This window comes from Carassius carassius, chromosome 14, assembly GCF_963082965.1.
Source record: "Carassius carassius chromosome 14, fCarCar2.1, whole genome shotgun sequence".
In the NCBI taxonomy this organism is placed as follows: Eukaryota; Metazoa; Chordata; class Actinopteri; order Cypriniformes; family Cyprinidae; genus Carassius; species Carassius carassius.
In genome coordinates, this window is record NC_081768.1 from 12,853,360 (window position 1) to 12,869,977 (window position 16,618).

The window sequence follows — 16,618 nt, forward strand, 5'->3', positions numbered from 1 at the left end:
ATTTGCTTGCTTAGGAAAATACAGTATGTTTTATAAACAACAGCTCTGGCCAACAAGGATATGAGATTTTTCTTCTGTCTTTTTATGCTTTGAGTGGTGTCTGCTCCTTGCCAAGAGCAAAGTTGAGTAATGAGACAGGATGGAGAGGAAGGGCCAAGTGACTCCAGTCTCAACCAGTCTCAGCAGAACCGTTCTAATGATGAGAGCCACATAATGGAAGGTGACCCACTTATTGTGCCGCGTCCCTCTGTGATTCACCGTCTCTAAAGCCACCCTGGCCCAGTTTCAATGTCTACACATTGTGTGTGATTATGTATTTTCTTGTGCGTTATGGGTGGGCGGGTATTTGGTAGAATATAGTTCAAGATGATCTACTGCAGCTGTTATGCCCAACCATAATAATATGCCAAAATGTGACCACCCGGAAAAGACAGAATTAATGCACGGAAACAACAAAAAACTTCTCCTGTCGAGCTGAACAAAAGGAATTAGATGCAAAGTGAAGTATCTGGATCGTGCATAAATCAGGATGAACTTCATCAGGTGCTCTGGTGTTTGTATCATCCAGCGAGAAAAAACAGGATTTCATGCTTAATGCTTTCATTGTGCTGACTCCAGCCCTCATTGTGCCAAACAATGCCCTACAGTCCAAACGTAAAGCTACTTTAGACGCATCTGCCTCTAGCAACAGCAGCATATGCTGGACATTAGCTCTTGTAATTCAGTCAGCATGTTTGTATGTAACTCAAAGCAGACAGGAACCTCAGCATGTGCACTTTAGAAGCACTGATAGCAAATAATCGTTACATGTCTATGATGGATGATCTCTATGGAAACTTTCCAAGCAAGTACTAAAAAACAACTCTCACTGAGTTCACTGAACTGAACACGAAGGCAACTTTTCAGTTCACTTCCACGATGAAAAGAAAACGCCTCTGTAGTACTGCATTATTTAGCCCTACAGGCACAACGAGATGTTTAAACAGTGTCAAGAGGAGTACATCTAATTAATCTAAGTACATTTCAGAAGACTGAATTGATTGCCTCCATCACAATTCCTTCCAAGATACGGCATTTGATTTCATTGATAGAGAGCAGAGCTGGCAGGCAAAATAAAACTAGACAACGCTTTGCCCTTTTTTTCTAGTGGAAACTATGAAGATGGATTATGGGGTTTTTTTTCATTTAAAAATTAAGTGTGTCACCTTTCAAGGAAATCTAACCTTTTTCTAAGTGCTAACCAGTATTTTTCTGTGTTAAAGTGCTGACTAAACATCATATTTGTAACAGACATCTTGTATGCACATTCAACAGTACATCAGTGTTTAAACATATTCATGACCCCAAATAAGAAGAAATCTCAATTTTAAGAAATAATCAAAAGGTAACCAGTATCCTGACAATTAAAAAAATTAAAATGTGTCAAATTGACCAAAAACATTATATAAGGCTTAGGAACATAAAGACTCTGGCATGGTGCTTTAAACAAATGTTCACAACAAAGATGAAAAAAATTCATAGACAATTAGTAATTTTGTCAACAGCATAAGTTTAATATACATGTTTATGTTTTGTTATAGCGGGACATTTCAAACAAAACAGATTAACTTGACTAAAAAGAAACAAATACACTTGAATGTCAAGAAATTTCCAAAATTCTCTTACGGCCTTAAATTGCTCACTGGAATTTGCATGAATTCACTTGTTTTTTTTATTTTAGCTTAAGCTATAAACGCTATGTACAGTGTCAGTAACCAGTCCCATGACTTCATTCAGAGCTATAGGATGAGTGTGACTGGCCTTATTTTCTTCCATCTAGTCCATTTCTGCCGCATCAAGCTCTGTAAGGAACTTCTGGCACTTAGAGATGAGGACATTAATGGCCTCAGTAACCAGGACATCAGCAGGGAGGATCCCAGTGGACTCAACTGAGACTAAAAAATAACACAGAAGGGAGATTTGACAATGCATTTGGTAAATCATCAAACAAAACTAACTCAATGCTTTTAGTTGTAAACGTACATATGAAATGATCTCGCACTCTGCCCAGTTTCACCAAGTTCTTCAAGTCATCATGCCGAAGAACTTCTCTGCTGCATGTGTCTAAACGACTGTTGACAACTTTAGCCACCTTCCTTCCTGAAATTCATCATTATTAGATTATAATACAACAACAAAAGTACCAAATATCAAGACTACATGATATGTATACAGCGAAACAGTCCTACCGTTCACATTCTGTATCTCAATAACTCCTGGTGAGAAGCAGCGCTTTAACCTCTCTGCTTGTTCTCCCTCAATGGTCTGTAATAATGTGATTTCAGGAAGAAGTCTGTAGCTTGCAGTAGCCACAGGAGAAAACTTGGCATGATCCTTGCCTGTGAGGTGCAAAAAAGCTTTCCAGTTAATAACACAGTTTATAAATGACTGGACATTAGAGTTATAATAACTAACTATAATACATATGGCTCACTGGATCAAATCAAGGATCTATTTGGTCAGGAGCCTTTTATATTACTTACTAGGGCTGTCACTTTTGTGAAAAAATAATTTTCGACTTTTAAGACATAAGTGCTCATTGAATCGATTGTAAAATAGATTTTCCATCTCTAAAAAAAAGACTTTCCTTTTTCAACGTCAAATAACGGACGAACGTAAAGAGAGCGCTGGAAACGCACACGTCAGCAATATTTCTTATTTATTGGCATGAAGTTTCGTGCAGAATAACAAACAGCAACAGGAGTGCCAAATTCTCGAAAAAATATATATGCAGAGGGGATGGCTGCCATAACAAAAGAAAAACATCACTGCAGGCTTCAACCCGGCTGCATTTATGATTTAGGCAATTCAAAAATCTCCAAGATTATTTTAAATAATGATTCAATCCATTTCAAACAACTGTTCAAAAAATGAAACTTTAAATGGACTTGAGAACAGGCCATGTGTGTTTTTTATTGAACGTAACCGACACTTAGGCTAGGCGGCACTAGGCAGGCATAATTAAAGGCTAGGGCCATTACAAATTTATTGGACAGGAAAACAAGTCGATCAACATTTTCGGGGTCCAGAGCAGAGCGTTTTTTATTCACTAACGTTATACGTCCAGCTGTTGAGAAGACGCGCTCCGACCGCACTGATGTCCCAGAGACACTCAGGTACAGCTGGGCAAGGTGGGGGTATTACTGCCAATTTTCCACCACAAAAGCCGGTCGCTGTCAGCTTGCAATGGTCCTTTTCATAACTCAGAATCTCCTGTAACTAGATGCGCGAATGAGGCGAATTCGCATCTACCGCGCCACGAGACCCCCAGAGATGTGTAAACGCGTCTTTACATTGACTTAACATTGAAATCATTCGCGCCAGACGCTCTATTCGCGTAAGAGCATAAGAGGTCGCTTTCGACGTCACTGGGTCTTATAGGCGCGTACAATTGCTGGTATTTTCTGTCTAGCTTTCGCAAGGCATACTGCACTTTCGGAATTCTTTATTTTCTTTTTCTGCTTGTTTGTGAGTTTTGTTACATCTATATTTTTTAATTGTTTAATTATTTTAAAATTAATAGTGTACATATTTGGTTAAAATCGATTCCCTATTTTCATTTTCGAAACTTTTTTTGGTTGGTCCGATCGATTGTGCAATCGATTTTCGAACTAAAAGTGACAGCCCTATTACTTACCTATTCCTTTGACACAGTGCATGACTATATCAAGTTCATGGCCTGGTCGAAGTTGTGCCAGAAGAATGTCCCCATGCACAGGACCAATCTTGGCATCTGCAAACACATCGGCTTGGTTTCCAATTGGGAGCCATTTAATGTCACCTGAGTAGACTGAAACCAAACAAAAGACTTCAATGACATACCGTAAACAGGACAGTGATAAACAGAATGTTTTGTCATAGTTAGAAAATAATATGCATGTTGTTCCAAACTTGTAATTTTTCAATTTGGAACACAAAATTAGATGTAGGTGGTCTAAGCCACCTCACCTTTTAATTTCAGTGCATCTTTTTTCCACACAAGGTAAGTGAATGGTGACTGAAACATTAGCATCTTCTGTATTGCATTAAGGGCTGCACAAATCATTTAAACAAAACGGATTAAGCTCTGATATAGTTTAATGTGATTATCAAAATGCAAAATCTGTGATTTATTAAGACAAAAGTTTTAGAGAGAAGTGCAGCGCTGCATTAATTTACACACAAACAGCTCATGATTCAGCATTTTAGTTCTGAGTTTGGGTCACTTCTAACATTTGAGAACACAATACAGCAACCAATTTCCCAAACCTGTAATGAGTGGTTATAAACAGATTTTTGTCAACAAATAAGAAGCTTTAAGGGCCCCTGCGGTTCTAAATATCGAAGAATTAAGAAATGAAGACATACATTGTCATTTTAAGTTGTTATAAGCAGCACTATCTAGGGCTGCCCCCTAATACTCGACTAATTGTTAGTCGACCAGAAGAGGCTAAAAGAGGTCGACCAACATTTTATTAGTTGCAGAAGAAAAAAAGTAAATAAAATAAAATGATGAAAAAATAAAATCCATAGTCACACAGTTCATGACGGACAGATATCATTCATCCACCTCAAATGTTGTTTATCATCTGAAATATGTAAGTCTTAGCAATTTTACATGGCCACTCAATCTAATGGTAACCTGGAGAAATGTGTGTTATTCAGTGTCTGTGTGGAGAGTGGAAGCTGAACAAAGCTGGAAGCTGAACTCTTAAAATACTCCCTCATTTTTCCTCTTCAGATAAGAGTAATACATCTTTCAAATCTGTAAAGATTCCACGTTCATTTGTGTGCACTAAAAATAACAACAAAACACGCTTTTGTAAAATAATGAAAGCAAACAGGAGGCACTTTCTGCCGTCTCGGTCTTTATGAACTTGAGCGTGAAACTCTGTGTATATCTTTGGCCTTACAGATGTACAAAAATATCAAATAGAGAGTGAAATGGAAAATAAATATTCTTAGATTATGTCATCTGTATGAAACATGCATACAGTTGCATCCTCTACTGCTAATGAATTAGTGTCGCCAACTTAATCTCAAACCGAAAACAAAGAAAGCACTAGTTTATCAGTGAATTATTAAAATGTTAATGCAGTTTCCTTACTGATTTCCCTGACACATTCATAATCATTACTTCTGCCGGTGTGCTGTGGCAAGCTTGCATGCATGTGCTTGAGCACTTACAAGGCTATGCAGGCAATGAAAGGCTCATTATAATGATTTAAATGGTTTATTAATAAATGTGTGATAAGTCATTCATTTTAACCGACTAATCACACATTTATTAATAAACCACTTAAATCATTATAATGAGCCTTTAATTGCCTGCATAGCCTTGTACTAGTCGACCAGAAAAATCCTTAGTCGAGGGCAGCCCTAGTATTATCAATTAATTATTCATAATTTATTAATAATTACTCTTTTAATTATTTGCTAGCCATAAATAAGATTTTTGGCCAAATTTTGCAGCCATTCAAAAACACACAGCAAACCTGGAACTTTATAAAATTGCATTTGACATCACAATAATTTTTTAAAGCTTTAACGGACCAGAGAAAGTATGGATAATTGATAAAAAAAGAGAACAATTATGATTATACTGGAAACCTAATGGGTTAAAAAAAAATGTGTAATTTTGACATCTAAAAAAAGCTTACTTACAGTAAGTTAGCCCTGCTTTACTCACCCATGTGATTGAGATATAACTCCTTGGGATCTGCAGAGTCTTTAGGGGCTCTAGGATTCCTGGTGCATTTTACCTTCAACTGAAGTTGAATTGTGTCAATTTCGGTTCCTTCCTCATCCTCTGACAAACACAATCCACATTATCACTTACATTAGTATGTAAAAAAAGAAAAATAAACAGCTTCAGTCAGTGCTGGCATTTGTGGGACCATTACATAAACTACTTTTCTCAAGACAAATACATTTGTCTGTCATTTTAAAGTAAAACAAGATTTTTGTGAGTCCTTTATGTACATACCCGGATTCCTGTACTCAAAAAGACGAGGATCTGCTTTTATGGGCACAAGACCAAGTCTATGAGCTAGAATCTCATCCTGAATGATCGATGTGTTATTGTAAATGAAAACTTTTTCGATGGCCATTGTTGGGACCTTAATTTTCAAATAAGATGAGGAAGAAAAAACAGAAGATGACTATCAGATCCCGTTTCAAAAGCAGCTCATTATGATTGTAATGTAACAGGTACACAAGCAGACACCAAACATCATCAAACATACCTCAGCCAGTAATATACGGCGAAAAGCGTTGGCGATGGCAGCATCTATACCAATCATATCAAACTCCAACATGTTCTCATCCGAATGAACTATATCAATCCGGAAATTCTACAAGAATAAAGTTACACAATTTGTTGTCAATCACATAAAAAAAGCCCAACTTAGCAGCGAATAAATTAATTTTAATAAAAGACAGCTTGTGAATTTCACAGACCTTTTTGAATTTTTCCAAATCCCATGTGTCATCGTAACCAGGGTAATTTCCGGGATAATCTGTAGTATGGACCTGTAAATACAGTAAGTTACAGAATACTTACATATGCTCCTTACGGTAATACAGTTTAACAAACAATAACTATGTTATAATATAAAGCTAATAAACAACAATCACTGAAGCTTGTGTAAAGTTACCAGGAAACCTGCGCGACATGTGCAACGTCACATTATTAAATAAATGGCACTTATACTGGTAATTAAACATCTGTATAAACATAAACATACACTGAACATTAATTAAATATGCCACAAAGGTCATAACTTACATTTTTTACGCCAAATTCACCCAATATCACTCTATCACGAATTTCATCCACGTTGCTCATAGGCGCCGCCATCTTTGCTGTCGTGCCTCTCTCGCGCCGGGAGAGGGGAGAAAACTCCACTCTAAAAGGAACTTCACCATTGTCCTATTAATAATGCTTTAGAAATACACATAATAAACAATCCTGTTCACAATCCTGAACTGTTCACAAAGGTTTGCGAATATGTCGACTTTGTGGTGTGTATTTTCACCAGAAAAAAAAACAATTAAAACAATGTTTTTTCCCCCCAACATGTTCTATTTTAACTACGAGGAAAAAAATATTATGTTATATTATATGTTATATTATTTTTGTTGGTGTTGATGCAGTTCAAGAAAAAAATGGCATGTTCAGTTAAAGCTTGTCAAATTATTAATATTGTTATTATTATTATTATTATTATTATTATTACTTAATTGTCTATTTAAAAAAGTAGCAAAAATATCTAATTATGTTGCCTGGATGAGTCAATTACTCTACTAACTACTAATATACATATATTTTGTAATAGTTTTTGCAGTAATCACTTGCATCTTTATTTATACATTTTTATGTTATATATTTTAACCTATTTATTCGTTCCTGTTGGGACTTTTATTCTAGCCTCATTGAACTGCGTCACCGGAGGATTGCGCGCTCACCGTGAAGGTGCAGAAGTAGATTGAAGTGTTTCTAAACTTAAGTCTGAAATTTACTATTTCCGATTGATCTTGAATGAAGTCATCCAACCACTGCAGAGAGAGCAGACAGACACCTGTAGTTGTTCTCCTGCAGTTGTTTTGAGGGCTTCGCTCTTTGAGTGCACTATGGACGGAACTGTGGACGGAGTTGTGGAGGAGGGATCCACGCGGGGGTCCTCCTCCCGGACAGACGCTTCTCTCAGCGGAGAGGATGAGCGCCGTGACTCCGACCACAGCCAGAGAACTCACGAAACACACCCTGACGACGAGGTACAGCACTAAATCAACAAATTAATACAGTTTTTATTACTAAAGTACTTGAACTTCTAGGCTATAAGTTGTTATGTCGCATATAATAATTAATCGACTTATAAATATGTTTGTGTATGTTTTATATGTAGATAAAATATACGTAACCTATATAAATACTACTTGTACTTATGCTAAACTTACTCATCTGTAATTTGTATATGAGTGTTTTAATGAGGTATATGAGGTAATGTGAATAATTATATGAATATATATGAGAGTATTGTATACACTTGTTTAAAAACATAGATCTTTACACACACACACACACATATATATATATGCGTGTGTGTGTGTGTGTGTATGAGTATGAGTATGTGTGTGTATATGTGTGTGTATATATATATATATATATATATATATATATATATATATATATATATATATATACATACACATACACTACCAGTCAAAAGTTTGGGATCAGTTTTTTTTATTTTTTTTTTATTTTTTATGAAGTCTCTTAAGCTCATCAAGGCAGCATTTATTTGATCAAAATACAGAAAAAAACTGTAATCTTGCTAAATGTTATTACAATATAAAATTATGGATTCTGTTTCAATATCCTTTAAAATGTCATTTATCTAAGTAATGCAAAGCTGAATTTCCATCAGCCATTACTCCAGTATAAAGTGACACACGATCCTTAAGAAATCATTCTAATATGCTTATTTTTTTATTAGAATGATAAATTTTGGCAACAGTTGTGATGCCAAATATTTTTTTGGAAACTGCGCTACTTTTTTTTCAGAATTCTTTAAAGAAATAAAAAGTTAAAAAGAACAGCATTTATTCAAAATATAAATATTTTCTAACAATATAAACCTTTGCTATCACTTCTTATCAATTTAACACATCTTTCTTTGCTGAATAAAAGTTTTATTTTCTTTCACCTTCACTTTTGAAGTGTATATTGTTAGAAAAGATTTATGTTTTAAATAAATGCTCTTCTTTTTAACTCTTTGTTCATCAATGAACCCTGAAAAAAGTATCACAGGTTCCATAAAAATATTAAGCAGTGTATTATAATGATTCCTGAAGGATCTTGTGACACTGAAGACTGGAGTAATGATGCTAAAAACTCAGCTTTGCATCACAGCAATAAAATAGATTTTTATGTATATTAAAAATATAAAACGATATTTTACATTGTAATGATATTTCACAACATTAAATTTTTCCTGTATTTTTGATCAAATAAATGCAGCCTTGATGAGCATAAGAAACTCCTGTAAAAAAAAAAACATTAAAAATTGTTCTGGTTCCAGACTTTTGACCTATAATATATATATATATATATATATATATATATATATATATATATATAATTCTATTTAATTTGTTTGACTTTAATGTTTAATTACTGTTTATTTTCTTCAAAGCGCTCCTTGCCTCTTAGGGAATTTTATCCCTATATTCGCTGTGCCCTCTGCAATGGATTTTTCATTGATGCCACCACCATCACAGAGTGTCTTCACACTTGTAAGTGCACATTTCCAGCCAATGTAGTGGCATGAATTAATTTAGTTTTTTCATTATCCCATATAATCTGTCATCTGTACTGTGTTTGGCATCATGCCTGATTATTTCTTCCTTCACAGTTTGTAAGAGCTGCATTGTCAAGCACTTTTTTTATAGCAACAGATGTCCTAACTGCTCCATTGTTGTGCACCAGACACAGCCACTGTACAGTATCAGGTAACTTTAGTTCTATTGATGTCTTTTTTATTAATATTGTTCTTGCCAATTTCAGCTTTGGCAAACTTTGTGTATAAGGCGTTGTGTTGTTTACCAGTTTTGGTCTGCCACTAGAGATTTAGACTAGCTGTTATGTTCTAGACCATCCCTTGTGTCTAATTACTGCTGCCTAGCAATAACAGCCTCACATATGTCCCAGGGTCTTAAGGGATTCTTATATGCTTTGGTGTTTAATTACTGGTCATGTTTTAGTATGGAAGTCAAATTTCACCCCTGTTTCTCTTTTAGGCCTGACAGGCAATTACAAGACATTGTTTTCAAGATGGTTCCGTATTTGGAAGAAGGTTAGTGTAGTTTATGTTGAACTCTTTCTTGTTACACTTTTATTGTCCCATTCTGATTTTTTAAATATATATGAGAAGCATTTCACAGAAAATGTTTTTTTTTTTTTTTTTTTTTTCCATCAGATGAAAGGTCGCGAATATATGCATTTTATAAACAGAGAGGGCTTGACGTTCCTAAGCCAGGTTTGTTCATGCAATCACTCTTCTGGAGTTTATTCTTTGAATATAAGTGCATATTAGTACATAGGAGAGGCTTCATAATATTATTATAATGTACTTATGATGTAATCTTTTCTCCCCCCCCCCCCCAGTGGGATCTCCAGCTATGTACCCAGGGAAGCTGCATCAGAGACAGAAGAAAGACATACAGTCTGTTTTTACTATTCCCTCAGAGCTAGATGTGTCTCTGATGTTGGAGTTCGTGGGGTCAGTAATGTTGATTTGTGATTATACTTATATCAGTGATGTCATTCAGTTTCTAGAGCTTTCAGCTGACTTTATGTAAATGTAATGACTTTTTATTAAAAAGATTAAAAAAATGTAAAAACAGCTAAAACCAGTTTCACACACCACTGAATCGTTCAAATTGACTTGGAACATGCTTTAGGAAGTAAATAGGGTAGATTTTGATTTCATGTTGAATTTAATCTTTCTGAATGCTAGATGAGTTATGTGTATATCATCACTAGATGGAGCCAAACAGTCAAAAATCAAAAGACTCCTTAAAGCCATGATTTTCAGTCTTTTTGATTGAAAGGCCTCCCATTGTCCAATGCACTATTTAAAGCCCCATTCTTATTGGCTAATATATTTGATATTTCTGCTGTAAGTCTTAACTGTTTTAATTTTTTATCAATATTACTGATTGTTATGTATTGCACAAATTCAAAGCGATTACATTTTTTGTTTTCATGATATTCTGTATTGTCTTTAGTAAAATCAAGAATTATTTTTTGTGATGTTCCCCCTTGATCCCCCTGGTTGAGAATCATATGCCATGTGCTTTTTTTTTGGTTGAAATTGCACAATTATAAATGCTCGTCTATTATTTATAAATTATCCGATTTATTGTTGCAGAAACAAAATATGTCATCTGTTAATGTTTCACCTACAGTAATCTTTATTTTTACATTTCTTTGATTTACAGAGCTGAAAAGGGTATTGAGAACTATAAGGTAATGTTCATATTTTGTCAGTATTGCAATATTGATATTTGCATTTTGTTCACACAAAACATTGTATACACTTTATATTCAGGAAACACATTGCAGTATTATTTGTACTTAATGTATACACTTGAATCATTATGTAGAATTGAGCTGAAATTGTTCTGTAGGCCTGTCTGTTATTTTCATTTTTAAAATCCTGATGATATTTTCACCCTCTAGCCCCTCGAGAGGAAGTATGTGCGTGTGTCAGGGGAAGCCACTGTCCATCATGTGGAGCTTTTTATCAGGAGGAAGATGGAACTGAGTCAAAACTGCAAGGTGAAATATAGATTTTATCCCCTTTAACTTTCTCACCCACAGTTTTTGTGTATTGTGACTCATTAACCACATTACGTATAAGGGTAAGGTCTTGGTCTTAGACGGCTTGTTTTCATTAAACCAGACGCATAAATCCTGCCTCAGACGGTCAGCAATGTCAGAGGTCTGAAAGATATGTGGGGTGAGCACCCCCAGCTGTGTCAGTCGCTCAATAATTCATACTGACAGGACAGGGGAAATGAACCAGACACCATCCTTCACACAGAACAAAGATATGCTGAGTCATTTGATGCAAAATTGTTCTTTTTTCATTCCGTAGTGGACTAAATTCAGCAAAATCACTCGTCTTTAGGGTTTCCACAAGGAGGTCATCATGTAAAAGTGTGATTAAAGAAATGATGTTATTAGGAAGTTCCCTCCCTCTCAACACTTCAGTGACTCTGTCACACTTCACAGTCCTGCCACATTGCTGTTTAATTAGTTTTCCTCTAATCCCAGTTCTGGATAAGGATTTGAGTCCTTGAAAAGAACCACAGCTCAGTAGAGCATAGAATTGACTGTCTGTGGTTGTGAATAACATTGATTATGTTTGAAAAGAAAATCTAGTGCTGTTTCAAATATATATATATATATATTTCTGCAGACTGACAAAGACATTTCCAATTTGAGAGCCATATTTTTAACTGGTAACATTTTATTCTTTATTTTAGTTCTTGTTGCATACTGTATGTTACATGTACCTACTATAGTAATGAGAGGTAAGAATGCATAATTACAAGTATCTAAACTAAACTGTATCCCTAATCCTAACTCTATAGTAAGTATATGTTGGTAATTAATATTACCCAGTACCTTAAAATAAAGTGTAACATTAAACTTTAAGCTACATACAACAGTTTCACAGAAATATGCTTATGTATTGATCTTATTTTCATTGTTGATTGTTCATGGTATGTATACATGTCAGTTGGGGCATTTTAAAGATATATCCTAACTTGATTACTGTGAGACAAAAATTGTAATTTTACAATTTTGTTGCCATGACAGTTCAAAGTTTTTTCAGAATTAATATACTTTTACCTTTTTGTTTTTGTAATTAATAGTGCTGTCAAATTATTAATTGCGATTAATCGCATCCAAAATAATTTTTTGTTCACATAATATATGTGTACTTTGTATATTTATCATGTAAATATAAAAGCACACACATACAGTATATATTTTGAAAATATTTACATATTATATATAAATATGTACATTATATAATCGTAACATATTTTTCTTTAAAAAAAAAACATACATGTGTTTTTATTAATATATACATAATAAATATACACAGTACACGTATATTATGTGAATAAAATTATTTTCTTTTGGATGCGATTAATTGCGATTAATCGTTTGACAGCACTAGTAATTAACATTAATTGCAGCTCTGTGGTCACATGCAGCAGAAGTCAAAAGTCAAAGTCAAAATTTATTTATATAGCACCATTTATACAGACAAGCTGACCAATGTGCTTTACAAAGCAATATATCACACAACAAACAGAGCAATAAAAATTAAAAGACAAGTTACAAATTATTAAAAGCAATTGAATAAAAGTGTATTTTCAGGCGAGACTTGAAAACTGACAAGTCAGATGCAGAGCGAACATGATTGGGCAAACTATTCCATAGTGTCGGACCCGCAATGGCAAAGGCACGATAACCTCTGTGTTTTAACCTGTACCGTGGTATAGATAAAAGTTTCTGTTTACCTGACCTAAGATCTCTGGAAGGATTGTAATGTTCTAGGAGCTCAGATAGATAGAGGGGAGCAAGGTTATTTAGGCACTTATAGACAAATAAAAGAATTTTAAAATCAACCCTAAAGCGAACCGGCAACTAGTGAAGGGATGCTAAGATCGGTGTAATATGTTCACGTTTGCAAATGCCTTTTAAAAGTCTCGCTGCTGCATTTTGTACTATTTGAAGACGTGTTAGAGTTGTTGAATTTATTCCATAGTATAAAGAATTACAGTAGTCCAGTCGAGATGACAGAAATGCATGTATCACCCATTCAAAAGCTTGGGGACATAAAAAAGGCTTAACTTTAGTCAGCATACGTAGATGGAAAAAACAAGATCTGACAACAGAGTTCACTTGCTTGTCCAGTTTTAAAAAGCTATCTAACGAAACACCAAGATTTTTCACACAGGTATTTACTGGCAAAGAAAGTGTATATGTTTCAGGGAGGTGATTTAAACTACTTTTATAAGGACCAAAGAGTATAAGTTACATTTTATTTTCATTTAATTTTAGGAAATTTGCAAACATCCACTTCTTTATTTCGTCTAGGCACGCCAACAAGTGCTCGAATGAATTTTTTCCTGCCCGTTTAATAGGGACATAAATCTGAATGTCATCTGCATAGCAGTGAAATGACACATCATATTTTTTAAATATGGATCCCAGAGGGAGCATATATAGGGAAAAAAGCGTAGGGGCCAGGATTGAGCCCTGAGGGACCCCCCATCAAAGGTGGGCAACAGAGGACATAGAGAGCAGAAGGCTGCTTGCATGTTGTAAGGCTAACAGTTGTATCTGGATTACTGGCTTACGGGTTTTTTCCTGCCGTCCAGGCACTCAGTGTTGATTAGCTAAGACTGGCCTGGTGAGGAACACCTCGTAGTGCCAGGGACATCTACTGGGATAGAGGTGAAAGAGGAGACACCAGGGTTTGTGTACTTCGCTCCAGGACAGCCCGCTGTGCCCTGCTCCACATACTAGAAATTGTCTAATTATTTTGGGAATACACTGAGGCTGTATTTTATATTCATATGGAGGCTTGAAATTAATTTCGGGGTCACTGAGAAAAAGCACTCCTCTAAAAAGTTTGAACCCTCTGGAATCCAACATCTTTTATATGTAATTATTGTATCGCTAAGGCAAGAATTCCTATTTCCATTGCTCATATTACTTGTTATATTTTTGTGAAGGTTGTTTCTCAGTGTTCAACTTTTGCATCGTGTTATGGTCAGGAATGATACTTCAAAACATGCAGTGTTTTGAGGGGAGGTGTGCTATTACTTTTCTAAAGTGATTAGGCTAAAAGCATTGGCATAGATGATATGACAAATAGAAAAATAAACAGACTTGCATCACTTACATGAACATTTACATTCTGCTTTATTTGTCAGGTTGATGTTGTGTGTGGAGAGCATCTTCTTGAGCAATACCAGTCTTTGAGAGAAGTTTGTAAAACCATGGGGAAAAATGCACTGCAGGTGGGTGTCTGATATAATATACCTTTCATATTTTTGATCTGTAGGCATAAAGAAATGTTTAAAGGGATGGTTCATCCAAAATGTTTAATTCTGTCATCATTTACTCATTGTCATGTTTTTCCGAACCTGTATGAGTTTATATCTTGTGTTGAATACAAAAGAAGAGATTTTAAAGAATGTAGGTAACCAAACAGTTTCTGCTCCTAATTGACTTCCATACAATTTCTTTTTTTTACCCTACTTTGAAAGTCAACCAGCAGCTTTTGAAAATATCTTCTATGTTTAACAGAAGAAAAACAAAAAAACTTATGCAGGTTTGGAATTAGCTGAGAGAGAATTCATTGCGAGCCTCATGCAAGCTGTTAATAAGTTTGGAAAACGGGTGCCTTACACAGTTCCTGTCTTCACACAGCATTACATTTGAGCCTTAACTGCAGCTTCAAGTGCTAGTGTCTCTCAAAATAGCATTTCACAGTAAAAAATAATATTTATATATATACAGAAAATTTACTAAATTAAAAATTGACAAATCATTTTTAAATGACATCTGTGATAATTCATTGTGTTTAATCTGACATCAAAATGTAATTTCATTGTTATTTTCAGCAGCCATTGCTCCAATCTTTTGTCACACGATTCTTCAGAAATCATTCTAATATGTATATTCTAATATTAATTTATTTTAAAAGATTTGCTGACCCCACATTTCTTATTTTCATTTTTTAGGATGGTATGCTGGTTCTGCATTTCGGACTCGTTCTAACTGCTCAGTAAAGAGGGAAGACACAGAAAGACCAGCTACTGTGAAAACTACACTGTGTAGTGGTTTTATTTCAAGGGCTAAACTGAATTTTATTATAACAGTTATCCTATGCAGTGATCATTTGTCTTCCTTGTTATCTTCTGCTCAAACAGATTAAGAATATGTCAGCATTCTTTCAGCAAATGCATTAAGATACATTAGATCTACATCCAGAAAATTAGCCATATCCAGAAGATATTGTTTGTTTGATTGATTTTTGGTGACATTTTCCACAACTCTAAAGGTTCTGTAAATTCTCTTTTATGTTTACTAAGAAAAGCACAAAGTAATTACACCTTGTTTCTGAAAATATATTGTTTTGACATGAATTTTATTGCTTAGTTTTGTTGTGCCTCTAGTTCAACTGACAAAAGGTAAATCAGTACTTTAGAAATAATTCACTTAAGTACCTGGACAGTACCTACATTTTTAAGTGTTTAATTCTGTACAGCAATGAATATGTTTGTCTGGTTTACAGGCTTGCCCTCCTCAATCAATTAAAGATTTATATCTTTGTTCATTTTCAGATTGAAATGTTTTTGTTGAGCCATATTGTGTTATTACAAGGCCTTTAGGAGGAAAGATCTATCATGATTTTTTTTAAATCTTTTGCAATATTGTAATAACTAAATACAACGAAATGTTAAACTGTACTTGGCCAGGCACAACATTGCATATAAACACTGAAATATTGTGTCTCTTTTCATTTAGTCATCTTTTTAGTTCCCTACTGATTTTGTGTTTGTGTGCTGCTGATTTCAAATTAAGACACTGTCTTACTATTTACACACACACAATAAAAATCAGATTAGCCTAAATGTTAGCAAATGAAGCATGTTTCCCCTCATAATATGTAATGTTAGTCACCTGTATGGGTAAAAGGCATTATCTCAAACAGCTCTGGAGAGTCTGAGGCTCAGCGAAAGAGAGAGAGGAGGGATAGAGAGGCGCTCCTCACTAACCTGTGGGGACTGTTGAAAATGGTTTCCAAGGGAACCGCCTCAAACACCCTGCATGATTTCATCTGTCTGCATGCTACATCACATTAAGGTTCAGATATTGTTTATGACAGTGTAGGATTGCAGTTTCACGCTTGTTTAAATCTAAGCCTAGCTAGTTTGAATTCAGTTGATGTTGCTTTTACCTTATTATTTTTATTTTGTAGATCCAGTGCTGGCTTGGTGA

The 16,618-nt window shown here is 34.9% G+C and overlaps 2 protein-coding genes and 1 long non-coding RNA gene across 3 annotated transcripts; 2 read left to right on the forward strand and 1 right to left on the reverse strand.

The window, feature by feature from the left end:
* Nucleotides 1-1,529: 1,529 nt before the first annotated feature.
* LOC132157034 (DNA-directed RNA polymerases I and III subunit RPAC1-like) lies at nucleotides 1,530-6,942 on the reverse strand. The gene is made up of 9 exons (XM_059566163.1): nucleotides 6,806-6,942; nucleotides 6,478-6,549; nucleotides 6,264-6,371; nucleotides 6,005-6,137; nucleotides 5,708-5,827; nucleotides 3,677-3,829; nucleotides 2,229-2,378; nucleotides 2,023-2,139; nucleotides 1,530-1,934 (listed from the first exon to the last, which is right to left on the reverse strand). Exons 1-9 carry the CDS (start codon nucleotides 6,875-6,877, stop codon nucleotides 1,816-1,818), a joined length of 1,044 nt encoding a protein of 347 aa, XP_059422146.1. The 5' UTR covers nucleotides 6,878-6,942; the 3' UTR covers nucleotides 1,530-1,815.
* Nucleotides 6,943-7,441: 499 nt separating this feature from the next.
* Nucleotides 7,442-16,002, forward strand: LOC132157035 (polycomb group RING finger protein 6-like). The gene is made up of 10 exons (XM_059566164.1): nucleotides 7,442-7,794; nucleotides 9,216-9,315; nucleotides 9,435-9,531; nucleotides 9,820-9,875; nucleotides 9,999-10,058; nucleotides 10,187-10,301; nucleotides 11,023-11,050; nucleotides 11,264-11,362; nucleotides 14,545-14,631; nucleotides 15,358-16,002. Exons 1-10 carry the CDS (start codon nucleotides 7,651-7,653, stop codon nucleotides 15,403-15,405), a joined length of 834 nt encoding a protein of 277 aa, XP_059422147.1. The 5' UTR covers nucleotides 7,442-7,650; the 3' UTR covers nucleotides 15,406-16,002.
* LOC132157036 (uncharacterized) lies at nucleotides 12,358-14,526 on the forward strand. Its single transcript, XR_009437519.1, has 2 exons — nucleotides 12,358-12,802; nucleotides 13,899-14,526. It is a non-coding gene; the product is annotated as an uncharacterized LOC132157036 (long non-coding RNA).
* Nucleotides 16,003-16,618: the final 616 nt, after the last annotated feature.